The sequence below is a fragment of the Epargyreus clarus genome, unplaced genomic scaffold, assembly GCF_041222505.1.
Source record: "Epargyreus clarus isolate Ecla_fem2 unplaced genomic scaffold, WU_Ecla_fem_2.2 ptg000027l, whole genome shotgun sequence".
Classification (NCBI taxonomy): Eukaryota; Metazoa; Arthropoda; class Insecta; order Lepidoptera; family Hesperiidae; genus Epargyreus; species Epargyreus clarus.
The window spans coordinates 11854205-11880656 of NW_027332234.1; the positions used below are offsets into that span (position 1 = coordinate 11854205).

The window sequence follows — 26452 nt, forward strand, 5'->3', positions numbered from 1 at the left end:
AGCGCGTTACACTGATTCCTACTTTTCTATTAATATCAGACTTTCGTTTCTCACCGATGCAGAATCGTCAATCTGTCACTACACTTCATAGTCTAGTCCAATACGCGTATTGTTAGCATAGATTAAACATTCAGGCCGAGACTGACAATCATACCGCTGTCTATCAGCGGCTTTACGCACTTGCTTGATCTCACTAAAACTGACTGACAAACAACGCATATTTTAATGTATGATTATTAAAACTATTTTCTCTTTTTTCAGATAATATGAAACATGGATTCCATAGAGGACTACAATGAGACGTTCGAGCTGAACGCATCAGAGCCCTACCAGCCGTACTATGAGCGACCAGAAACATACATAGTGCCACTGATGTTTGCACTGATCTTCGTTATAGGCGTGGTCGGTAATGGCACTCTAGTGGCGGTGTTCGTACGGCATAAAGCTATGAGGAATGTTCCTAATACGTAAGTACCCAATTCTTACATATTTATCATCATCATCAATCCATTACTGTCCCACTGACGGGCACGCGTCTCCTCTCAGAATGAGAAGGATTAGGTCATAGTCCATGCTGGCCAAGTGAGTATTGGTACACTTCACATACTTGTTTTCTTTTCTCTGATTTTTCGAATTTTTTTTCATGTTTGAAATTAATCATCACTTGATTTTAACGTGGTGGAAAACATTTTGAGAAAACCTACACACCCAATTTATAAAAAAATATATATAAAAAGTTCTCGAAGGTGTATGAAATCTATTAAATCGCAATTGACCACCGTGGCAAACCATAAAGTACCTATAATACTTCCGACCGGTTTTAACGACAGGAAACGGGAAGAAATTAAAGCCATTGCCTACGAAATGTATTTAGGGATTCTGTATAAAGACAAAACGGAACTATGAAACCGGGGATATCGCAATTAATATTTAGCTAGGCTTTTTTCCGCGATTTCGCTTAATATGAATCAAGGGCTGATTGTTTATTTCTATACCTATAATACTTTTATTTCTGTACCTACTAAAGGTATGAACACACATTAACCATTCACCTTTCGCTTATATGATAGCGCATACGACATAGAGGTCAAGGTGATTGTAAATTTCTGCCGAATTGATTTTATTCAAATATATTACAATATTCAGGACTTTATTTAAGGTGGTAGAACCCTTTCTGGTTTGACTCCGGCGGCACCACCGCCACACCTATTTCAGCCTAATAACAGCAGTGTTAAGCGCTGCTGTGTTCCGTTTTGAAGGGTGTGGTAAGGGAGACATACTTTTCCGAGGTGTTCCAGCTTAGTCCTTAGGGGTAGCGGCGTATCTGTGGCCGACCTCAGGTAGGAATATCTAATCCTATCTGGGTTTGATTACAGATGCCCATGGGCGGCCGTAGCTACTTGCCGTCAGGTGGTCTGCATGCTCGTCTGCTACTCCTATATTATATAAAAAAATCAGGTACAATATTAGATATGCAACAATACAAATACAATACTACTATGCAATACTAGAATAATTTACAATACGACAATAAATTACAATACAAGTACAGTAAACTCTTAACAATCAAGAATAGCTTTTTAGAAAATAATCGAACATAGAACATTTTAGAACATTGTGGACATCTAAGTAATGTCATACGAATCCATAGATTAGTAAAGATTACTCACTCCTAACAAGAAAATGTAACCATTTTTGACAATTGAAATTGTCACTGTCATCTATTTTCGTGGTTGAAAAATATTAAAAAAATGTAGTTTTTAGATCATTTACGAATGAAACGATATTTCCCCGGACTTTTTCTTCGATTTCGTGTTTTTGCACTACTTAACTGCGCATGTCGGCATTGCTCTGCGTAAATTACACCATACCAGCCATGCAACGGCTGACAGAATTGTCAGTCGTTTAAGCCATTTAAATCACTGTAAGTTTCAAAACAGAATTAAAGGTTTAGATTTTTTAATTCCGATGTACTCAGCTTCACTGCTACGTGCTACCAAGACAAATCTCACGACACCTCATATGTTATCATAAAATCCGTCAAGCCGTTTGAGCTCTAAGTCGTGCCAAAGGAAATGTCACACAAACGCTGAAAAATATCACTCTTCTTCTGGCGTAGACAGGCAAAAATACTTTCTTCCGCCTATTTATTTTCAAAAGAGATTTCCCACGAAACAAGCAACATTGCGTGCCGGCAGAAGTCACTGAAGCTTACTTCTAATTATCATAATTAGTCACGTAACAAAGGGTCAATTTATAAAGTTTCCGAACGTGTCGAAAATCGTTATTCGTGTCACTTCCTGTTAAAGTTTTAATTTCGTGACGAACTTTGGCGGGAATTCTATTTTTAAAACGTTCTTAATACAATGCCGTACCGGATTTGTTTGTTAATGTTTGTTTGTAACATGGTATGCGCTGCTGTGGTCTGATTTGTGGAGCTATGTAGGCGTACATTAATAGGTGTTCCAACTAGTTATTAGGAATAGCATATCTGTAACGAGCATGAATTAAGACTGCAATTTTATGTGGTGTTGAATAGAACATGTTAATGGACTTCATTAAGCACTTACCATCACTAAACTCTTATCCGTCCACCGGCCCTTAAAAGTCTATCCATCTCGAAAAAGGTATTGCCGTGCCTTAATTATGCGTGTTGATGACCCCAAAAAATTGAGATGATATCCATGATGATTTCTTCAATCACATTTTATGATCCTTGATCAACATCCATGGGTATGGAAGAATTCTATCCTAGTTCAAAAACACAGCATTCACATTTCATCAATTATTACATAAAATTTAACACAATTTTGTTGTGAATAATAACTTATGTCTAAAAATCCAAACACATGATCTGGGGTAGGCCCCCACTATCTTTTAAAAACCATCACAGTTCAGGAAAGTTTCTTTTCTTCTTTAAAACAGTAAAATATTCCATCATACACAGTTGAATAAACTTAAACTCTTATTAATTTTTCGCTTATCCATTGTATAAAACCAACTGAAATTGTCATATTTGCTTGAAAAGTTAAATTTCCTGCAAAAAAAAGTCAAAGTATGATTAAAATAATATTGTGTTAAGAGTTGGTAGTAACCCCCCTGGACTTATTCTGATCGACTTTGATAAACATTAAAAGTAACGAATATACTTACTTACCTATTCCTTGATAAAATCCAGTACAAAATTTTCAGATAATTTTCATGAGCACTCCAGTACCCTTACCATGAGTTTTAACGTTTTGAAAAATATAACTGTTTTGGTATTTGTTTACGTATTTGCCCATACAATTTCCAATCAGCGCCCCTAGCGGATTGTGTCAGAACTTGGAAATTGTATGGGCTAATACGTAAACAAATACCAAAATAGTCATATTTGTCAAAACGTAAAAACTCATGACAAGGGTACTGGAGTGATTACATAACTAGGCCAAGTAATTATCAAATGCTAATTATTTCTAATTTACATTTTTTTTAATAATTTGTACATATTGTTTAATTATCATTGTAATTATTAATTTTAAGTATCTTGAATAAAGTTATACATCATATACTCGTAAATAAACGCAATTCAATATATTGAATAATATATTGAAATATTGAAAGATAAATTAATGATATAAGCACCTATTATATCACGTGAAAATAATGTATCATAAATTATCGGATAGCCAATATTATTTTATAACCAATATCTCAGCCCACACCCGATGATTTCGGGTTGGTAATATTTTATACGCCTATTAACCAGATCCCAACTCATATCGCATGAAATAAAAAATCTCAGGCGTACACTCTTTAGGGATGTCCAAAATAGATTTTGATGTCATTTTTACCTACATAGATTTTGATATCGTTTTAGGGTTCCGTATCCAAAGGGCAAAAGGGAACCTTATTACTAAGCCTTCGATGTCCGGCTGTCACGGGGCTCTATCTCGTGTACCGTAATATCTCCACACTAATTTTTTACAGAGTATATATTATTGTGGCCATTATACAAATACTAAAAATAAAAAAGGTTTGAAAATAAATAAAGATCACGATACAAGAAAATGTTAATTCTCGGATTTTTTTCGTTTTATCTACTATTTAAATAGATAGACAGTATTGCTATTTTTTACTTCTATAACTGCTATAAGAAACACTATTAAAAATAATAAAACTAGTTGATAATATGATGGTACACAATCCTCCACGTGCGAGTTCGACTCGCACTTGGCCAATTATTATTAAAATGTCGCCCACACTTGCGCATTTATTTTCGCGTGATATTCTCTGTAAAGAAACGTGTTTGACAATTATTATATATTTGTCATTTTTAACATCAAATATGAAAATGTCAGATATTTTTCTACTATTTTCATGAACAAAATTGTCAGGTCTTGGCTATTTTCGCTTATGACAAGATCATTATAATTTATATTCATAATTTTGTTTTTCATTTGTCATGATGAAACTATTTTCGTATTTTCACTTATAACCATAGATTAGTAAGGATTACTCACTCCTAACAAGAAAATGTACCCAGTTTTGAGAATTGAAATAGTTGCGTAAAAAAGTTTTGCCACGTCTCCGTGCTAAAATGTCCCTAAAATATTTGAAATAATTATTTATTTATTACGTAAATTACGCAGTATTAGTTATTTATTCGTAAATTTTCTCTAAAAATGTTTTTATTTGTCAAGAATTCAAAAAAAGAACTTACTAAAATAAGCCATTTGTGGCTTCATTCAATTTCAAGGCGGCGAAGTATCTTTACTAATATATGCTTATAACTATTGTTTTATTTGTTTATTATTGCACCATATATTCTACTATGTACTCTTGTTTTTTAGTCACGAATACAGCGTTACAAACAACTAAATATGTAGCCAACATTATTTTTCGAGTGAAAGGTTTTAAACTATTCTTAATTTTATTTATTTTAAAAAAATAACTAACGCAATAAAGTATAATAATAAATGTGACTTACACTAAAATGGGTGACATGAACACACACAAATTTATTACAAAAACACCCATACCCAAGACATAAATCTAAATTCGACCTCACTAGGGTTCGAACCTTTTTTTTTATTTTTGTTCACGAAGGGGAAACCTTCAAAAGGTACCCGATGCCTTGGGAGCGACACAGGGTTATGTGGGACTCTTACCGCACTAAAACCCCCCCGGTGGCCGTCCTCAGCGCTGCGTAGAGGACTCCGGGATCTCCAAAGGAACGCAACCGGAGTCCTCTTAGCGCTAATTAGAGGTTCCATCTCACAAATTGTTGTACATGTACGAGGCTAATCTCTTGCGAAAATCTTCCAAAAAGCCTACAACAGAAATTCTGTGGCATCACGAACTTTAGTAGTTTCGTATTACGTACACTTGTATGTTTTATTTGCACGTTGGGTTCGAACCTAGGACTACATGCCAACCCTACCACATGAATTGTTTTAGGATTTCAAACCTCACGCACCGATTCTCGATCAAACAAAGTCGTTATACAAGTTGGAATGGGTAATCGAGACTAATTTTCGGAAATAGCATAAGTTCCAACATAAATTCTTCGTTTCCAGCCAAATATATCGGTTTCTAGTATATAAATTACATTTTTTATATTATGGGAGTAATAAAGGAAAACGCAGTCCACCTTATAGTAAGTAGCGATTACTGCCCATCATCATCATCGTCATCAACCCATTATTGTCCCACTGCTGGGCATGTGTCTCCTCTCATAATGAGAAGGATTAGGCCATAATCCACCGCGCTGGCCAAGTGCGTATTGGTAGACTTCACATACCTTTGAGATATTTTTTTATAAATCTCTCAGGTACGCAGGATTCCTCACGATGTTTTTCTTCACCGTTTTAGCAAGTGATAATTAATTCGTAATACCCACATAACTTTGAAAAATCAGAGCTGCCTGGGATTTGAACCTCGGTCCCCTCGATCGAGAGGCCGAGTTTCTTAACCACTAGGCTATCACTGCTATTGATTGATTGCTGCGACTCATTAATCAACCAGATAGAACTAGAGTCCTACGTGCCTGCAGCGTAGTTATTACTAATAAGGACTAAGCTGAAACGCCTCGCCTGTGTAAGTTAATCTTCTTTATGTATCTCCCTTGTCACACCCTTCCAACCAAAACACAACAGCGCTTAAAACTATTTGTTAATGGGCAAACATAGGAGTGGCAGGGGTCCCTCCACAGTTGAACCACAAGAGCTCTATCATCTTCACATACGACGAGCAGTGATAGTTGAGTCATCTAGTGGTATGAATATCGGTCGGCAGGGTCCAGGTTCAAATCTTAGGCACCTCTAATTTTCAGTTATTTATTTACTAGCTGACCCGGCAAACGTTGTGTTGTCATATAAATAAAAAAAGCTAAGGGTGAACAACCCTTATCACTAAGGGGTATGAAAAATAGATAATAGCCGATTCTAAGACCTACTGAAAATGGATATAAAATTTGATGAAAATCGGTAAAGCCGTTTCGAAGGAGTACAGTAACTAACATTGTGACACGATAATTTAATATATAAGATAAGAATATATTTATATGATATTCATGGTAGAAACCTATGTAACTTCACAAAAACGTATGAATTCTACCCAACCGCACTTGGCTCTCGTAAACTATGACTAAACCCTTCTTAAGAGAACCTCATCCTTCCGAATTTCTCGAAAAAAATCGCTTGTGTTTTTGATAAGCTTAGCCTTCAAAGCTAGTTTGAAAACGCCAAAGACAATAAAGAAATATATTTTCTTAGGAAAAACGGTCCAATTCTTTGACTCTCATTAGTGTGATACTTTTGTTCCGTTTGCCCCAATTCACTCCACTTAAAATAATCTAGGGAAACACGGGTAAGTTGTACTTTGTACCTTGTACCTTGTACCTGTAGTAAGCAATATTTTTTGTAAGATATTTTGCTTTGTAGAAAACGAAATTTTTTGGCACTTAAGAATAACAAATTGTTTTAGATGTCTTGTGTAACAGACAAATTGGTTATGGTTTGATAATTTTGCTATAATTTAGACATCATTTTTCCCTGATTACGGAGGGTAATGTTTTTAGAGTATGCTAGCTGACCCGGCAAACTTTGTGTTGTCATATAAATAAAAAAATGTTAAGGGTGAACAACCCTTATCAGTTAGGGGTATGAAAAATAGATAGTAGCCGATTCTCAGACCTACTGAATATGCATATAAAATTTGGTGAAAATCGGTAAAGTCGTTTCGGAGGAATACGGTAACTAACATTGTGACACGAGAATTTTATATATAATATGTATCACTTGTTAGCCGCCCAAACAGCGGACAGTTTTTAACATTGCATTGCTGGATTGCTAAACTCCAACTTAGAACTCAAAAAAGCCAAATGTATGGCCGACCTCAAGTAATATTCCAATTTATTTTAGATCGATTTTTGATATCCAAGACCTTACACTTACCCTACATAGATAACATAGAAAAGAACATAAAAGAACCATCCTTAGCCTAACAAAAAACAAGCTGCTACAACAAAATCTAATTCGCTGAAATAGGTAATAGGGGAAATATGCTGACCATTCATAAAACTACAATTACTATCCCGAGCAATACGAACGAGAAAGTGCTCCCTAGTTGTTGGCGGGAACGAAATGAGTTCTCAAATCTGAATACTAATGAGATTCCAGTATATAATATTCTGGGTATTCAAAAAATACATTTGAGTTTTATTGTTATACTACCATATTAAATATTCCTTTTTAGATATACTTTTGTGAGGCTTAGAATTAGGATTTGTAATAAGATATTTTATCTATCTTTAATAATATTACCTATCTGGTATCTTTTTACCATATTGCGGAAGATTTAGATCAAAGAGCGTTAGAATATCAAAGCAATTAGAGTTATTGGCTTGCAAGAAGTTAAATCCTCTAGAATTAAATATCGATCTGTACAGTAATCTGCGAATTCATTTGGCTAGTGTAGGAGAGAGCCGTGGTAGTGAGACAGAAAATCATGACCAGCAGTGTGCAATACTAGGTTGATAGTGACAACCCCGTAGCGAAGTGGTCATTTGAAGGTGGTAGAACACTTTGTGGTTCGACACCAGCAGCACCACCACCACACACATTTCTTCCTAACTACACTAGTGTTAAGCACTGCTGTGTTATGGTTTGGAGGGTGTGTTAAGGGAGATATACTTATCCGGGGCGTTCCAGCTTAGTCCTCAGGGGTAGCGGCGCATTTTTGAGCGACCTTAGATAGAAATCTAATCTTATCTGAGGTTGAGGTTGAGGTTTGCATCTCAGACAGATATATATTATATATTTTATAATATAGGCTCCTCCTATATTATAAAATGTATAATATATATCTATCTGAGATGCAAAGGGTTGCGGGTTCGATCCCCGGCCAAATAGATATCAGAATGATGAATTTAAATATCTGTTCAGAGTGTGTGTGTAACTTTGTGTGCGAAAATGTTTCTATTTTGTACATTGGTGCTACCCATAGGGAAGTAGCATTCCATCATGATGTAGCATTCCATTTAACTCTACATAGCTTTACATTTATTGATGCAATTTTATTGCGAATTAAATTGTTTAAAAAACCCAAAAATTGATTTGAATATAATTATTCTTAATCAAGGAGAGTGTTATATAACAAGCAAATAAAACCGCATCTTTAAGCGGCTTTAGCACCCAAAACTTATCGCAGACAAGACTGCTAAGTTTCAACAAAATATCCATTACACTTAACTAAAGTGTTTAGATAATGAATACATTTACAAACAAACGTTCAGTGAGCGTCTAATGTTACTTTTGCCTTTCACTGATCTTCTGATGTTGCAATAGTAATCACGGATTATGTTTGTTGACTTTGATGCGGGGTTGATGACCGAATTATTCACTGTACAAGCTAAAGTATTGTCTGATAGTGTCATGTACTTTATATAGCGACCATTGTCATACGATGTTCATACCGCATAGATCCCATATCTCAAAAAAATCTCCAAAATTCCAATTCCCAAACAATTCCCAAAAAAATACATTCCCAAAAAACACAACAGACTGTAGTCATCTCGAGAAACAAAAATAAAATAAATCGTTTAAAATAAAAAAAAGAAAATATTTTTTTAATTAAAAACAGTAAAGTTTGCAGTGTAGCACTGCTGAGTTCTAGTGGGAAGGACGTGGTAAGGCATTTTCGGCGGAATTTCTACACGAGAGTAAAAATGAATTTTATATGATCGATTTTGAGAACTCTTTATTTTTTTTAAATGAATTACAGACGTTCACAGCCCGCAGTAACTATTTGCCACTAAGAAGACTGTTAACTTTCAACAAAATATCCATTACACTTAAGTCATAGATTAGTAAAGATTACTCACTCCTAACAAGAAAATGTTACCAGTTTAGAGAATTGAAATAGTTGCGGAAAAAAGTATTGCCACATCTCCGTGCTAAAATATTTGAAACACTTATTTATTTATTAAGTAAATTCCGCAGTATTAGCTATTTTTTCATATTAAGATTTTCTCTAAAAATGTTTTTATTTGTTAAGAATTCAAAAAAATAACTGACAAATCAGCCTTTTGTGGCTTCATTCAATTTCAAGGCGGCGAAGTATCTTTACTAATCTATGACTTAACTAGTTTTTGATAATGAATACATTTACAAACAAACGTTTAGTGCGCGTATAATGTTACTTTTGCCTTTCACTGATCTTTTGATGTTACAATAGTAAACACGCGGATTATGTTTATTTTGTTTGATGCTGGGTTGATGACAGAAGTATAAGTAAATAATGCCTTGTATTATTATATGGTAAAAGTTAAACCTATTTCAGCCTTAGCACAGAAATAATGACGAGAAGTTCCACCAAACGCATAGGTTACATACCTCGAAGACATCCCCACTTCCAATTCCCCTTCCCAAAGAACACAACAAATTTTATTAATTACAAGAAACTAATATAAAGATATTCATTTTCAAAGGAAAAAAAATTACAAAATTGAAATAAGGCAAATTCACTTTCGGAAGACCTGTGATGGGTTGAGGACTCACGAGATGTGCAGTTGATTACAGAAATTCACAGACGCCTTGCCAGTAGTAGCCACTTGCCACCAGGAAGACTTCATGCTCCTTTGCCACTTCAATTTTATTACAACAAAAAAAATGAGGTTTCATGAGCATTGTTTTAAGCCCTTTTAAGACAAGGTTTATCCATATACATTTATCTTAAGAGGTGTTAATTATTCTAAGAGGTGTTTCTATTTACAGTCAGTTAGTCACCTATAAATCTCCATAATGGCGCATGAACTAAGAAATAACAATATTCCCAACTTCACACACGAGTTTGGAAAACCAATTAATTGAATAAATTAACTTAATAATCGAATTTATTAACGGAAAAATGATTCTGGGTCAGTTTCTAGAAATGACGTTAATTTGAAAGCGAAGGAATTCCCGTTATTGTAGATTGCACCAATTAATTCCCATTTTATGTTGCTAATTGGTTATGCTCGTTTGACTCCAATGAAATTCGACCGTAAAACGCTATCGAGTGGAACAACTACGTTTAACCCTGCAGCTGCAGCTGTAACTGATCTACAAAACAGCCAAAGTTAGGAAATGTTTGCCGCAGCGAAAATTGGAATGACCGCTTTTGGCCAATTTTTATACGCGCTTCCGTGCTTCTTCTTAGTGTTAAGCATTGTTATTAGCATTTGGTAACAGCTACTATACCTCGTCGTCGTCCTTAAACGCAGTTCGAAAACATCTGACTTGACAGTTAGTTTGGCGACACCTTTAATTAGTACCGAAACAAAGTAGAAAATTAAATTAGAGCATCCTAACTCAACAACTAGTTGTTGAGAGAGATCCGTCAGCAATAAAACAAAATTAGGATTGCAACAAAGAACACCCAAGAAGGTAAATAGGGGTATTGTTCGAAAATTTCTATAACCTGTCCAAGGGAAGAATGATGATTTGCCATCAGATGCAATTACGTTCAAACGGTAACCAAGATATCGGTATAAAGAATCAAGGAAAACTCGAGAACAAAAATTTGATTAATTAGTAAGTAGAAACTTAAACAAATCTTATTAAATCGGTAACTACCCTCATAATTCCATCACAAAGCGTTATTACGAGTAATTGGTTCCTGAATCGTGGAGAGCGTTCAGTGGGGACGGAATTAGGGTAATTCCCGTTAACAGAGTTTGCACCAATTAATTTCCAGTTTACTGCTTTAACTGGTTATGCTCGCTGCTAGGATGATATTCAAGCGTGTCATATCATTCGGTAGTTAATGAGTGGATAACAATGTACTATTGGATCACAAGCATCAGGAGCTGAATTTCATGCTAAATAACTCCCTCTTCAATTTACGGTGAAAGTCTAGTAGTATAATTCTTAACCTCTCATTCTAGTCCCGGATTCTAATTTAAATCTGAAATCTTAAATTCTTTGAAGTACATATTATATATTGCCTACTGTATTAAAAATAAAATCTTTTGTAATAACCGTGAACGAAACCATGATGAGGAAACGTTCAGGGTAGACTATGGCCTAAACTTTTAGCATTCTATGGGCAAAATATACTCGTACCCAGCAATAACAAAATCAAAATAGTAATTGAATGTTGATGATGAAGATGGTGGTACAAAGTCGCTTCCTTACATGTAAAACTTTACACACCGATATCTAATATAAGGTCTGCTAGTATTGATAATTTGTGCCTCACGTTCCCCCTTTCATCCAATATGAGCTTATTGACGAGCGCATATCATAAAGATTTCATATGTGCTTAGCATAAAATGTTTCTTCACGATATTTTCCTACGTTTTTAGGAAATGATGATAGAATTTTATTAATGAAATACGAGTATGGAGTTTCTTTCATATTCCACTCGCTTGAACTCGTTAACATGACTCATTATCTTCAGCACTTTCTTATTATACAGGAGTAGGTTGATTACAGATTACATGATGTAAGTTGCTACTTACATCATGTAATATCTGTCATCAACCTCAGATAAAATAAAAGTCCTATCTGAAGTCGGGTATAGATTCGTTGCAAACTGTGGACTAAATTAGAACGCCTCGGATAAGTACGTCGCCCTTACCACACACCACACACACCTTACCACACCTTTCAGACCGGAACGCTTATTAGGCAGAAAGTAAGCGGTGGTGCCTCCGAAGTCGAACCACAAAGAGTCCTATCACTTGCAAACCTAAAATTCATCAGACATTTTATTAATTCCATTGCATTGATTTGAAATTGAAATGATGATTCCATTTCTAATTATCATTCATCATTTATCTTTCTTTTACCAGGTACATCCTCTCACTCGCCCTTGCCGATCTTCTGGTCATCATCACCTGCGTTCCCTTCACGTCAATCGTGTATACCCTGGAGTCCTGGCCCTGGGGAGACACGGTCTGCCGGGTTTCTGAAGCAGCTAAGGATGTCAGCATCGGGGTCTCCGTGTTCACCCTGACAGCGCTGTCTGCTGATAGATACTTCGCTATCGTGGATCCGCTGAGAAAGCTTCATGCTACGGGTAAGTACCAAATGATTAATATCTAGATTAAAATTTACTGTCTTATTTTTAAATCATGATAATTTCTTTAGAACAGGATAGTCCTTCGACTGTAGTATTATCTAGGAAGAGAAAAGATTTACCGAAATCTACTTCTGTAGCACAATTTATTTCCAAAGTTTGAAACTAAGTTTGGCTAGCGACTCTGTATGAATCTATTGAAATAACTAACCATATATGTTTATTGTCAAAACCATAACAAATAATGTTTATTACATTGTATTTATGGAATCCCTTCCTCGTACCTATCCTTCTATCTAAAATGTAGTCTACATGCTACTCCAATAGTCTCTCCCTTAAAAAATAAATGGGCATAAACTACTCTTCTACCGACGAGCACTACAAAAACTATATCTACCATATAGAATATAGAGAATATAATAGTATAGAATCAAATTATCTACGCTAAATAATACTTGTACTACTCAAATAATAAATTTTGTATGTAAATACAGTATCACCTCGTATTATTTACTAATCAATTCATGAGCAAACTAAAGGGTTTTACTAAGTTTGCATCTCGAATTGGTGGGTGTTTAATGAAAGGTCCCTACGTTACCTTTAGAACGCCCTTGGCAATGTAGACTTAGTAAAAGGTCACGTATGCTCTGCGTGAAACAGAAATTGTACGTGTAAATCTATTTTATGCATAATAAACTCGAACGACGTGCCTTACGCGGTTTCTTCTTCATAAGGAAACACTTTCCGATACGGCTTTGATATTTCTTGCGATTTCTTTGATATTTTTGAAGAATTTACTTTGATCATATTTTTTCTTTAAGAATATTGTTTTTTACTTTATTGAGTAATGACAAATACCAACTGTTCGGTAACTTTTTATCACGTAGACGAAACAAACCAGTATTCTATACATCTTATAGTAAATAGCTGCTACCGCCTACGAACTTCTGTTATGAACTTTAGATAGGATAGCTTCCTGAGGACGGCTGCAGTTGCGTTACGGTCCTTACTAATATACTCGTATCTCTCAGTAATAGAGAAGAAGTGATAGAGATCTATGCACAACACTAGACTATTAAAACGGACTATTTAGAAGTAAATACAAAGTATTTAAATGATATTTATATGAAATCATATATTTAAAGTTATAACTATCGAAGTTATGCGAAGTTAGTAAAACGGGTATCCAATAAGTAAAATGTTACTTGATATTGTAAATTGCTGTTTTTATAGCTTCAAACAAACCGGTCGAAGTAACTATATAGAGCCTTACTGTAACTTTTGTTTGCCTTTGAAACTTAGAACAGCCTTACAGCGTCACAGTTCTGTTTATTTGAAAACAAAATGAGAAATATATTTTTCGAAAGATTTGCAATCCATTAAGATTAAAAAACAAACTCAGCTTTTTCAGTTACTTAATTATTGTTTCTAAGTTGTCATTAAATGTTTTGTTTTTTGCTTCATTGTTCTTAGTTTTGAATTATCAAAATATAGTTTACTAGCTGAGCCGGCAAACGTTGTGTTGCCATATAAATTAAAAAAATGTTAAAGGTAAACAACCCTTATCACTTAGGGGTATGAAAAGTAGATAGTAGTCGATTCTCAGACCTACTGAATATGCATATATAATGTGGTGAAAATCAGTAAAGCCGTTTCGGAGGAGTACGGTAACTAACATTGTAACACGAGAATTTTATATATAAGATTTACTTTAACCCCATTACCGAGGTTTTTTTTAATGTATGTACATATGTATAATTTATTCTTTGGCTCGCCATACATCACAAATGGCTAAATGGATTTAAACATATGCACTATCGTTGGATTCGCCTAAATTGTGGGCGCGAGGCTTAATTTTTAAGCAGTCCAGATATGTAATGAGTATTTTTTCACATTTAACTTATCTAACTAGAACATTTTTTCCATGTTTTCATATAAAAGATTCCTAACATTATAGAAATTGCTTTTATTATTTTTTCTCGGTGGACTCACATCGCCCAGGTCACGTAGAGCCTACGTGCATACAGAGCAATTGTTGTGGCACGATGACGCCAAAACACGTATTAACGCCACGATAAAATATTGGGTTTGAAAAAATATATATTTTTATTAAATGAATGTTATGTTTACTGCTGTTTTACGGGCAACGTAGTAAAATAGATGTTAACTTTTTAATTTCCAGCAATGTAAAAGTTTAAATTTCGTAGCCTTCGGAATTAAGGGCTTAGATGAAGGCGCTTAGGTTCTGATATGGCCTAATTTTAAGTGCAGTTCATTTTAGTTTTAAGCAGTTAAAAACGATGTCCAAACAATCCCTCTACCAATATATTCGTATTGAGTTCCAATATTTTAATATCATTTATTATTTATTTACATAATTAATTAGATTTAGAACGCTTTTCTATTTATATTAATTATTAAAGTAATCATAAAAAATTAACACTATTGAAATAACATAGAAATATTTTAAAATACGCTAATTTCTTCTTTGAATTAATTTTAATTGGTCTATTTTTTATTATTATGCTTAGTAAACAAGAATCCTTACATACGACTTTTATTTGTCTTTTGGTATTGCAGGCTTAGATCAGGTCACGTAGTCTCTACTCGTACATAAATACGAAGCATAAAAATGTTTTCATATTTTCTACAAAAATCTTTACTTTTGGTCAATGCTCCGGTATTTCGTGCCGTTACTCTAAAATATTATTTTATGCAAATGCTTTCTTCATTTTTAAGCCATCATTCTTTTGCACTTGTTTGAATAATATGGTTTTTAATATAATTCAAAAATAGAAACACGTTTTCATAGGAATTGCAGTGGTAAAGAAGATTGTAGTCCACTGGATGGTAACTTGTTACTGCCACTCATGTACGAGTATGTCTGAAATGAGCTTCGAATAGATTTCTTTTTATGTGATATCGACCACAAATACTAAAGGTTTTTGTGTTTTTAAATACGGTATTTGACCTTATGGACTGACTTACAGGGTCTTTGAAAGCCCAGTCAATTAGAACACTGCAGCTCACTTCAGCTTAACTTGTACCAGCACGTAAGTGTTAAGCATACTTGTGGAATTTGCTTTATTATGTTCATAGTAATCCTTGTTTTTAAAAGAAATGCCCGTCTTTAAGAAACAAGATTTAGATCAAGTCACATAGGTCCTACGTGAACACACAGAAAAGCTGTGAGCTCATTGGTTAGAATTTTTGATTTACTTGAAAAAAGGGTACAATTTTAAAACATCGCGGCATTTCTCGATTATTATGACGGGAAAAGAAGCTGGCAAAAGACAAATGGGTCGGAGAAATAAATCTTGGTTGCGAGATATTAGAGATTGTCCACTCTCTCTAAGGATAGAGAGTGCTACTCAACTATTTCACCTCGTTAAAGATCGAAGAAAGTTTACGGAATTGACAGCCAACCTTCGCTAGCCGGGGAGGAGACTTTGAGAAAAAGAGGTATTTCTCGAAGCTGTACATTAAAATATTACTTTGTTAATAGATTTATTAAGTATCGATTGCTTTGACTGTGAAGAAAGAAATATTAAAATACATACATTTTTAATAATAGATATAAGCAACAAGTATTTTCAAATCAAATCAAAATCAAATCATTTTTTTTTTAATTCAAAATAGGTTCTTTACAGAGCACTTTTTGAATGTCAATACAACTACCACCACTTCACAAGGTGTTTCGTTATGGAGAAGAAGCGGCGAAAGAAACTCCATAACACACATCTTTTTCTTTTTTTATTTTCCAATATTTACTTTGAAATATGCTTAGCTGAGATGGGTTGATGATTATGACATAAAAATAATATATTTATTTATGTCTATGATTCGAGTTTGCTTTGAAATTTTATTCAACAACACGAACGTCTTATTCGAGTTTGCTTTGAAATTTTATTCAACAACACGAACGTCTTATTCATGCAGTTCGGGTTCGATACTGGAGTATTGCACTAAAATATCGTAGCAATCCACGCTTATAAGTTTTTCTCGTTTTAGAAATAGAGACTTAGAAGTCACGTAGGTTTGCGTGGATACACAGAATTTCGCTAGCTTGTGGCTGTCGTGTAGTTTGACAAAGGCTTATTAAGTATTCTTTGTGAGCGTTTTTTGATGTATCTGTCTACATTATGGGCAAATATCAAACATATTTTTAACGGACAACACTGTTTTATCAATTTTTGGATTGGTGGAATAAAAATTATAAGTTCCACGAAGAAAGTGGTGAACGCAACCATTACTACTTTTTACCATTTTATTCTTTTTTTTAAATATAAATGGGTCTGTATTATGTAAATACAGACCCATATATATATATATATATATATATATATCCATACGTATGTATATTATGACTAAAAGTTCTTCATGCTATTCTTAATGGAGTAGACACGTAACTATAACCTTAATTCCCTTTTTATTTTCAAACAGTTAAATTGCTTCATAATGACGTGTGGAATAAAACATCCATTAGAGCTGGTGACATTAGGCTCATATTTTCAAACTGACGGCAACCAAATTCCAAAAAAAAAAAATTAATACGTTTAAATACGTTTTATCTTATTATATTGAAGTAGCAAATAAGCATGAACTCCACCTGATGGTAAGTAGCTATTGCCACCCATGAACATCTGCAATCAATCCCGGATAAGATTCCTGCCTGAGGTAGCCAATGGATGCGTTGCTACTCTTAAGGACTATATAGATAGATAGATGCAGAATTTAATACGGCAATTTTTCAGAGATTATCCAATCTATCTTCGTCTATTCTTTCTTGAACAAAAGTGGAAATTTAATCCTTTACTCGTACCTAAAGTATTTCAAAGCGGATCTTCCTATCTTTTCCAATTGTGTTCTTAAGAAAATGACATTGTACCGGAACAATCCATCCTCAATCCATTAGACAATTACGATCCGCTGTACCAATCTCTGGTCCGTTAATGGTATTAACGCTTTGTTACATTTTGTCACATTTGCGATGGCTTTCAACGATTTTAAAGTTGGTACGTTTTTAATTCTAAGAATTCTTACTATTTTAGCGTTTTAAGATAATGGTTTTCGGAATCACGACTTGACTTCAAATGCATTTGTAAGTCGCATTTATTTTTATATGTGTAGTGCTTATATGTGTGCAATGTGTATAGGAACATGCATGTTTTTATTTATGTGTTAGATTGCTAAAAAATTGCTTTTTATTATTCCTTCTTGATTTTTATATTGTTTTATTTTCTAACTATGAAATCACCGGCTTTCGTTTTTTTGTTTTTAGTTGTATAATTATATTTATTTAATACGTACCTAACGACCAACTATCTTTCAATTTTTTTTGTAGTATAATTTTTATAATATTGAATTAAAAATGAATGAAAATATATATCATTAAATATGCTCAATGTAATATGATTAAGGACCTATAGAGACACAATGAAATGGATCTGGGGCGTGTACACTCGATGCGATAAGTACACGTTAAGCTCTTGCGCTACGAACGCTCTTCCTTATTCGATAAGCTCAGAATGTACCTTGAATTAAAGGGTGTTGATAAATGTATAGCGGTATGTTTTTATTAATACTATTCATATTAATAAACCCATAGTACAATTGCTTATGTTATTGCTAAAAATACACATAGATAAAAAAAATATTAAACACCCAGTAATTTTTTTTGTTGACGAGGGGGAAACCTTCAAATGGTACCCGACGCCATGGGAGTGACGCCGGGTTATGTGGGATTTTTACCGCACTAAAACCCCCCCTGTGGCCGTCCTCAGCGTTAGGTGGACAACTCCGGGTTCTCCAACGGAACACAACCGGAGTCCTCCTAACGCGATGCCCTTCTATCGGGCTCTGCCCTGGGGGGAGCAATTTTCGCTCCTCTCACAACCCCTGGTGATTACAGCGATATGCACAAACCGCTGTCCTTCCCGAAGTCGCTAGCTGTGCGGTTGGAGCTCCCACTCTTGCCGCCCGCAACCCCGGAAGCCCCTTTTAGTCGCCTCTTACGACAAGCAGAGGATACCGTAGCCCTATTCTGGTCCCGGTACTACACCAGTCCTAATATATACGAGTATTAAAGTTATTGCTTTGCCCGCCAATTTTTGAAAATGACTGATGAAGGTTATTACTTTGTTCAGTCTTTGGTGAATTTATTTAGATTAATAATGATTTAAACTATTATTTTCAAGAAAATGGAGGTCGTTCCTGCATGTATTAAAAACCATCCTATAGGATGCATATAACCCCCTAACCTATCCCTAATCCTTTGTAACCCTTTGTAACCCCTTTGTTTTGTTTGTTAGTAACCCTTTGTATACTCAATTATTACCATGCTGTTCATGGAGTTTCAAATAAATAATACATATCTCAAAAAATTCGCGTACAGCTCAAATATAAGTAAAAGTAAGAAGAAAAGAGTTTCCGTCCATTGAACCGCTTTAACCATTTGAGCGTTAAATCCGAGCGTTTAACGGACCGTTATATCTCGTCCTAACGGAAGGCCCAACTACCCTCACTTGTTCAAATTTCGCGCACCATTCCATCTTCACTTTTTTTCATATTTTACTTTTTATTATATAGAATTAGCAGAGACGCATACAGTCCGTCTGACGTTAGGTTGCTACTGCAACCGATGGACATCTTACTCAACCCCAGACAACCAGATTCCCACCTCATTTCGGTCACACATGACAACTTGAGGACTAAGCTAATGCCTCAGAAAAGTATTAATTGATTTTGAAAACCATGCTAGGATCCTAGGATGCACGCAACCCTTCGTACGCTCCATTGTTAGACATAGGTTTATTTTTACAATTAGATAAGAGCTGGGACCATCCTTCACTATGCTTATCCATTAACTTTTGATGGAGTTTAAAATGAATAATAATCATATCTCAAAAATTTATATTCATTCGCGTACAGCTCAAATATAAGTAAAAGTAAGAAGAAAAGAGTTTCCGTCCATTGAACCGCCTTAACCATTTGAGCGTTAAATTCGAGCGTTTAACGGACCGTTATATCTCGTCCCAGCGGAAGGCCCAACTACCCTCACTTGTTCAAATTTTGCGCATCGTTCCATCTTCACTTTTTTTTTTAAATTGGAGAAGGAAACGAGCTCGCGGTTCACCTGATGGTACATGGTCACTGCAACCCATGGACATCCAACCTTTAGATAGCGCAGGTTCTGGCTAAAGCTGACACCACAGATACGTTGCCATTCTTGAAGACTAAGATGATTGCCTCTTATGTAAGTCTGCCGATATACAATCCTTCCACCGAAATGCAGAACTACTCACGCTAGAACTACTTTCGCCCGTAGACATTGAAGAGCACTTCACATAGCAAAGGTTTTATGCGACGAGCGGTACTCTTGAGCGAGATGGTCATATTTATGTAAGCCGGCATCCACACCCTTCCGCCGAAACACTGAACTACTTCTGGCTATATAGGTGTAGCGGTGATACGTCCCCAGTCGAACCATACTGGTTCCGTCACCCTTCAAACTAGAAACATACACAAAATATAATAAGTAAGGTAAAGTTCCCAAAATCGTAATAATTTATTCATCCGGCGACGGACCAAAGACGTCCGATAAAAGAGTCTTAAAGATTTGGCATCCGTCGAACCACGTTAACACTAGAAAGACGGCAAAATTTAACTACCTACTAAGACGGCGGGCGGTCAAATGACTGCAAGTACTCATATTCAGAAAATGCTTTATTTGTATAAAAATGCTACTATGAACTTTAATGATTGTAATATAACGCTCATAATTTATACTATTTAACATATCTAATTGCAATTTTTACATTAAAAAGTTTTAATTTCATTACAAGAACCACAAAGTGGCTTTTTACAAGAATAACATACTTTATAAGTTTTATTTTTACATTTACTAATATAACATTCTCGCCCTTTTCGGTTCTCTTGGATAATCGGTAACGAAGATTGAGAAGTTGAAGGCATAGGTTCTACATATAAAGGATCAGAACCGGAAAGTACTGTTTCAATTTCATTATTTCCACTAAGTGCACTCGCCAAATCCAAAATAAATTTTCTCCGTTTTATTTTTATTCCTGTAAATTTCTTATATATAATGTAAGAATTGATTCCTACTAGATCTAAAATGTTAAAAAATTGTTGTACAGCCCTCCATGCATCGGCTACATTTCATTTGAAATTCCTTCTTGCAAATGATGTAGGTCCTGCTTGCTCAGTAATAATATTCTGTCGAGCCCGACGACCAGTTGGAGTTGATACCGTCTGAAGTGCTCATGTGGTCCCGTCTGTAGCCGTGTAATGGCGATCCTGCTCGTGAGCAGTACTGGCAAGCAAACGGTGACCCCTACCCCTGCCACGAACACGTTTATTGTTATTAACGTAACGTAAATTCGAAAGGGGTACCTGATCTTCTGGGTCAGAGTCTGCACTATCAGAGTTCGAACTAACAGCAGGTAACACAATGTCATCATCTATGTCAAGTACTGCAATTTCAGATTCACATTCCGACTGATCGTTTGGTAGGTTTTGCAATAAATGAAGTATTTCGTTATTATCTAGTCTTCGAGACATTTTTACACTAATTTATTCACAATATTCTAAATAATACGTACTATATGAAGGCAGTTACTCTAGCGACTGACTAATAAAACATAACCATTCACATGTTTACAAAAACACCCTCATATTACAATTATAATCAATACTTAAGTTACAGCAGTCAAATGACTGTCGCCGTCTTTGTCGGTATATCAGCACTTTAAAAGATAAATAAAGACCCTGAGAATCTTTTGGTCATGAATTTTTAGGATTCTTTTCATAATAATAAAAGTCACAAATTATCAGTAAACTTAGTCAAAAAGTTTTGGAATAAACAAACTTTTAAATTGAAAATCCGGTCAAATGACTGCTCCCGTCTTTCTAGTGTTAAACCATTAGAGCGTTCTTAAATTCTATCGTTTAACGGACCGTTGTCACGTCCCGGCACGGAAGACCTAAACTGCCCTTAGTTGTCCAAATTCTACGAAGATCGGTTGCTCCTATCCGGGAAATTGATTAGTTTAGTTTAACGTTTGAAGATAGAGAGATCCAAAAAGTTTTTTTTACCATATTTTTAAATATGTCTAATTTACAGGATATAGGTATATATACAACTTTTGGTCCATAAGTATGGTGGTCACTACCTTTAAATATGGGAGAGGCCCTTAAATAGATTATTATTATATAGAAAAAGTAGAGTCTGAAATAACTCAATTATGAAATAACACACCTAGTATGTTGAAATCTATCAAATCGTTTGCAGTAGGACTGAAGAGCGTGCCACTAATGCCAGCAATGAACCACACATACATACCTTCCAATAACATTACCCTCGGCAGTCGGCTAAAAATACCAATACTTTAATTTATTATGCCAATACATAAAATATTTTTACATAATATCATAAACTTTTATTGTGAAAGCAGGTTGCGTTTACCCCTACCACAATTTGCAACCCAAAATTTACAGCACGATAAACGTCATAAAATCCAATATTTTATGACGCTTCAACACAAATTCGCGAAAGAAATCCTATTCCATTATTCGGACCCATTGGTAAGGTACGATGTCCAAGCAAGCCGTTTCATTCCACATACAATCTTTTTTCTATGTATATTTGACCCAGTTTTTATATATAAAAATGCGTAGCACCGTGGCTCATTTAGAACGTAACTGATTTACAAATATAAGTCGAGAGCAATCGGGAGTTGGATGGGTACTCGTAGTGGCATATGGCAAGTTGTAAGTCCTAGCAGTTTTTATTGGTCTTTTCCAAAAACATGAATGGTGAGAACATCCCACATAATTAATGTGTATATTCTACGTATCTGCGGTAGAATCGAGTGGTAGAATAAGCTCCGAGCCATAAATATAGAAAGTATAAATAGTATAGAAAGGGCTCATGCCCAACAAGGAAAAATTAGCAGCATTATTTATTCGAAAGAAACAGTTTGCTTTGTGTACTATATTGCCAGATCATATTGCCGACATATTGCAAAATGCCATATTGCACTTTTGCTTATGCTTTTCAGCTTACATGCAAGATATGAAACGATTTTTCTCCAGAGTGTTTCCGGAAAGCAAATGGGGTTTCAAAGGCGCAAAGAGCTTTTCTTTGAAGCCGATGCATTAGTGGCTTTTGTAGCAAATAGGCAATGGTGACCACTGACCACTCACTATCACATATCTCTTATTTCTTACTGAAAGTATTTAGAGTAAGTTTGTTGTTATTTTTACTTCTGTAAAACTTCTGTAATTAGAATAATGGTTACATGTTTTTAATATATTGATTTTATTAACTAGAAAATATACATATAAAATATTCATATATACTTATAGTCATATATTTAATTCCATCACGACCATACTAGTTTTCAGGAGGCAATGCATGTGTAATCGGCTAGAGATTTAGAACCCCTGTTCTAAATGGAGTTGTTTACAGATATCCATGGCCGATACTGTCTGCTACTTCAATTTTTTAAAAATTCATGTAGCTGCGTATCTTTGTATATGTGCGCATGTATTTTTAAAGGGAAATTATAAAACGGTCAAATAGAAAAAAACTTAGCGACTGATAATGACATACTGTTTTAATAACTTGTGCGACTACATTACTGAGTGAGCGACTGGAAATATAGAGAGGCAACTTTAGTATTAAGATAGATTAGGTTCTTCTATTTGAATTGGTTAGGTTAGGTTGGAACATATAAGACAATATAAATCTAAGCGTGCAGGGCGCGGCAGCGCCCTGCGAGCGGGTGAGCCCAATCTGTATGAATTCAGACCTTACCTTTATTCATGATCAATGACATGAGCACACAATATTCTACTTATTATAGTATTTTTCAATTGTATTCGAAACACTTCATTTAAAATAAAATGCTGCTCAGTATTTAAAGAAAATCATTGTTAAATATTGAATATAACGCAGGACGTAATGTTTATACTTAGACAAATATTAGGTCGCTCAAAAATAAATGAAGCTTCTCATTTCGTATTTTAAGTAACTTACATTAATGTTAGTAAGTCGCTGTTCTGTTCTTTTCTCGTCACTCGCAGCCAGTCGCTCACTTAGTAATACTGTCGCTCACTTAGTAATACTATAACCACAACTCATTATTTTTGTCACTCAAAACTTTTATTTGCAGTCACTCGTTTAAATACTACCCATTTTTAAAGTTTTTTTCTAGTTTGCGTCGCAATCATTCTGTTTTCGCGAGTTGATATTACACTTTAATATTCCATGACGCCACCGAAATTAATAAAAAACTTGGAGGCGAACGATAAATTTAACAGCGACACATTATCACTCGGCAACTTATCAAAAGTTCCTCCCGTTTGTCAGGTGGCCGTCGCTAATAAATTCAACTTTGTCCACTTTATGACCGGTCATCAGTCTTTGTCACAGCAACCTCATAAAGTAACCAAATCAGCAATTTAACATTTACGAGCCAACTTCACTAAGTATAAGTCGTTTAAGCAATTTAGTGCTTGCTTTATTGCAACAAAGATTTGTTAAGCATCCGTCGTAAATCTGTTTCAACCATTAGTGTGCAATATGGGCACAAATAGTCATATTGCATGGGCAATTGTGTTTTGTAATTATTGCACTCGAAAAAAAGTGGTAGGTAATAAAATTGCCGTTTTTTTAATATTACATAGCAATAATATTAAAAATAGAAAGTATAATTAACACCTGCCGCCATTTTCTCCATCCACCCAGGGTTGACAGGCAGAGAATACCATCAGGCATTAAGTTTGCCCTATTCTATCTTTTTATTTTTATAGAGGTGCAATAAATAAATAAATATTCATCTTATTAAAATAATAATGGACAAAAAATAAAGCCTCCGTATGTTTTAACAAAGGATTATTCAAAACCTTTATTTCTACAACCCAATAACTCAATTGCCTTTAGTACTCATACTAAAAGAGACCCTTAAATTTGGATGTTATTTTCACATATCGAAGAAAACGTGTTACATCATCAATTTGATTCGTTATACCTTAAAGGTGAAGAATAACTTAATCCCAAGGGTTTTGTAAGTTCATTTTTCCAGCACCGCGTTTATTCGGCGGCTTACCTTCTGTCCTGAGAGATATAGAATGATGTGAGGTCGGAACGATACGTCTTGTCAGTTTTTTGGATAAATCTTAACATAGAAAAGATTTTAATATTAAGGTTTCTGGGCCATGAAATCGCACGTGTAGCATGAATAAAGTAAATAGTGGAACGAGTTTTGTTTTGTTTTTGTTTAAAATATGTGTTTATAATACGGGCATAGATAAGTATAGATATCTCATCGCCTTGTTATTAAAGGAAGCCATTTAATGGCTGTCATGGTGTAATTTACGCGGAACAATGCCGACGTGCGCAGTTAAGTGGTGCAAGAACACGAAATCGAAGAAAAAGTGCGAAAAAATCTCGTTTCATTTGCAAATGCTCTAAAAACTACATAATTTTAATATTTTTTAAACAAGAAAATAGATGACAGTGACAATTTCAATTGTCAATTTTGACATTTTTGCTGTCAATTTTGACATTTACATTTTCTTGTTAGGAGTGAGCAACCTTTACTAATCTTTGACAGTGGATATTATTAATCTCGATAACTGTGTCTGAATAACAAGCCTAATGCCCTAAACTAACTAAAATTAAAGGTAAACATTTCCCTAATAAAATAAAGCACCAATCATGGCCATCGACCTATCTGTAACTAGTCTAAAAAAACGCAGTTATACGTGAGGTCGGCGTCCGTTGCGATACGTTGCCCTTTAGAATGGGTACCCTTTAGTGGTCTCTGTCGCCTATGAAAATTACAGATTTTCATTGTCACAACCAACTCTATATAGATTAGTGTTCTATCTGAAGCTGATTATAGATGCAATACTACTTTTAAAGGTAGAACCCTTTGTGGTTCGACTCCGGCCCACCGCCACACCTATTTCTGCCTCATAACAGCAGCGTTAAGTGCTGCTGTGTTCTGGTTTGAAGGGTGTAGTAAGGGAAACTTCATAATTTTCCGAGGCGTTCCGGATTAGTCCTCAGGGGTATGGCGCATCTGTGGCCGGCCTATAGGAATATGTAATCCTATCTGGGGTTGATTACATATGTCCATGGGCGGCAGTAGCCACTTACTACCAGGTGGGTAGCATACTCGCTACTCCTACATTATAAAAAACCGCGTGCGGACACGAAACCACAACACGCGTAGAATGTGAATATTAAAAAAATAGCTCCGTGCATTCTTAGCCTAATACCAATGTTAAGCATCACTATGTTCTGGTTCGAAGGGTGTGCTAATAGAGATACAATCAAAAAGCATTCAAACTTAGTCCTTAGATATATCAAGCCTTCTGTTGCCAACCTCAAGTAGATCTATCTGAGGTTGGTTACAGATTTCCATAAACGAAAGTCATTTCGTTTTATTTGCTGATATATAATGTATTCAGGTCATCAACCCATTACTGTCCCACTGTTGGGCAGGGTTCTCCTCTCAGAATGAGAAGGATTAGGCCATAGTCCACCGCGCTGGCCAAGTGCGTATTGGTAGACTTCACATACCTTTGAGATTTTTTTTTATATAAGTTTTCATCGTTTTAAGCAAGTGATAATTAATGCATGCTGCATGCTCGTCTGCTACTCCTATATTTAAAAAAATCTACTTCTGGTGATAAAAATAGTCGCCTCACATGTAAATCTGCAGGCATTTCCACCAAAACGCAGGATCTGCTCCATAATAGAAATAGATGTGGCAATATATCTTCCCTCTGAATAAAAGAACTTAATAAAAACAAATGATAAGCAATTTCTTAATAAATTCCTCACAATTTTTCAATTCTAAGTCTCAATTCGTGCTTG

The 26452-nt window shown here is 35.0% G+C and overlaps 1 protein-coding gene across 1 annotated transcript in view; it reads left to right on the plus strand.

Moving 5' to 3' along the window:
- Positions 1 to 267: 267 nt before the first annotated feature.
- The window catches only part of NGR-A15 (neuropeptide receptor A15), a 103714-nt gene continuing 77529 nt past the window's right edge, over positions 268 to 26452 (plus strand). The window contains exons 1-2 of the mRNA XM_073088506.1: positions 268 to 467; positions 12317 to 12543. Of these exons, the coding sequence (XP_072944607.1) occupies positions 274 to 467; positions 12317 to 12543 (421 nt within the window). The 5' untranslated portion in view covers positions 268 to 273. The remainder of the gene's footprint in view (positions 468 to 12316; positions 12544 to 26452) is intronic.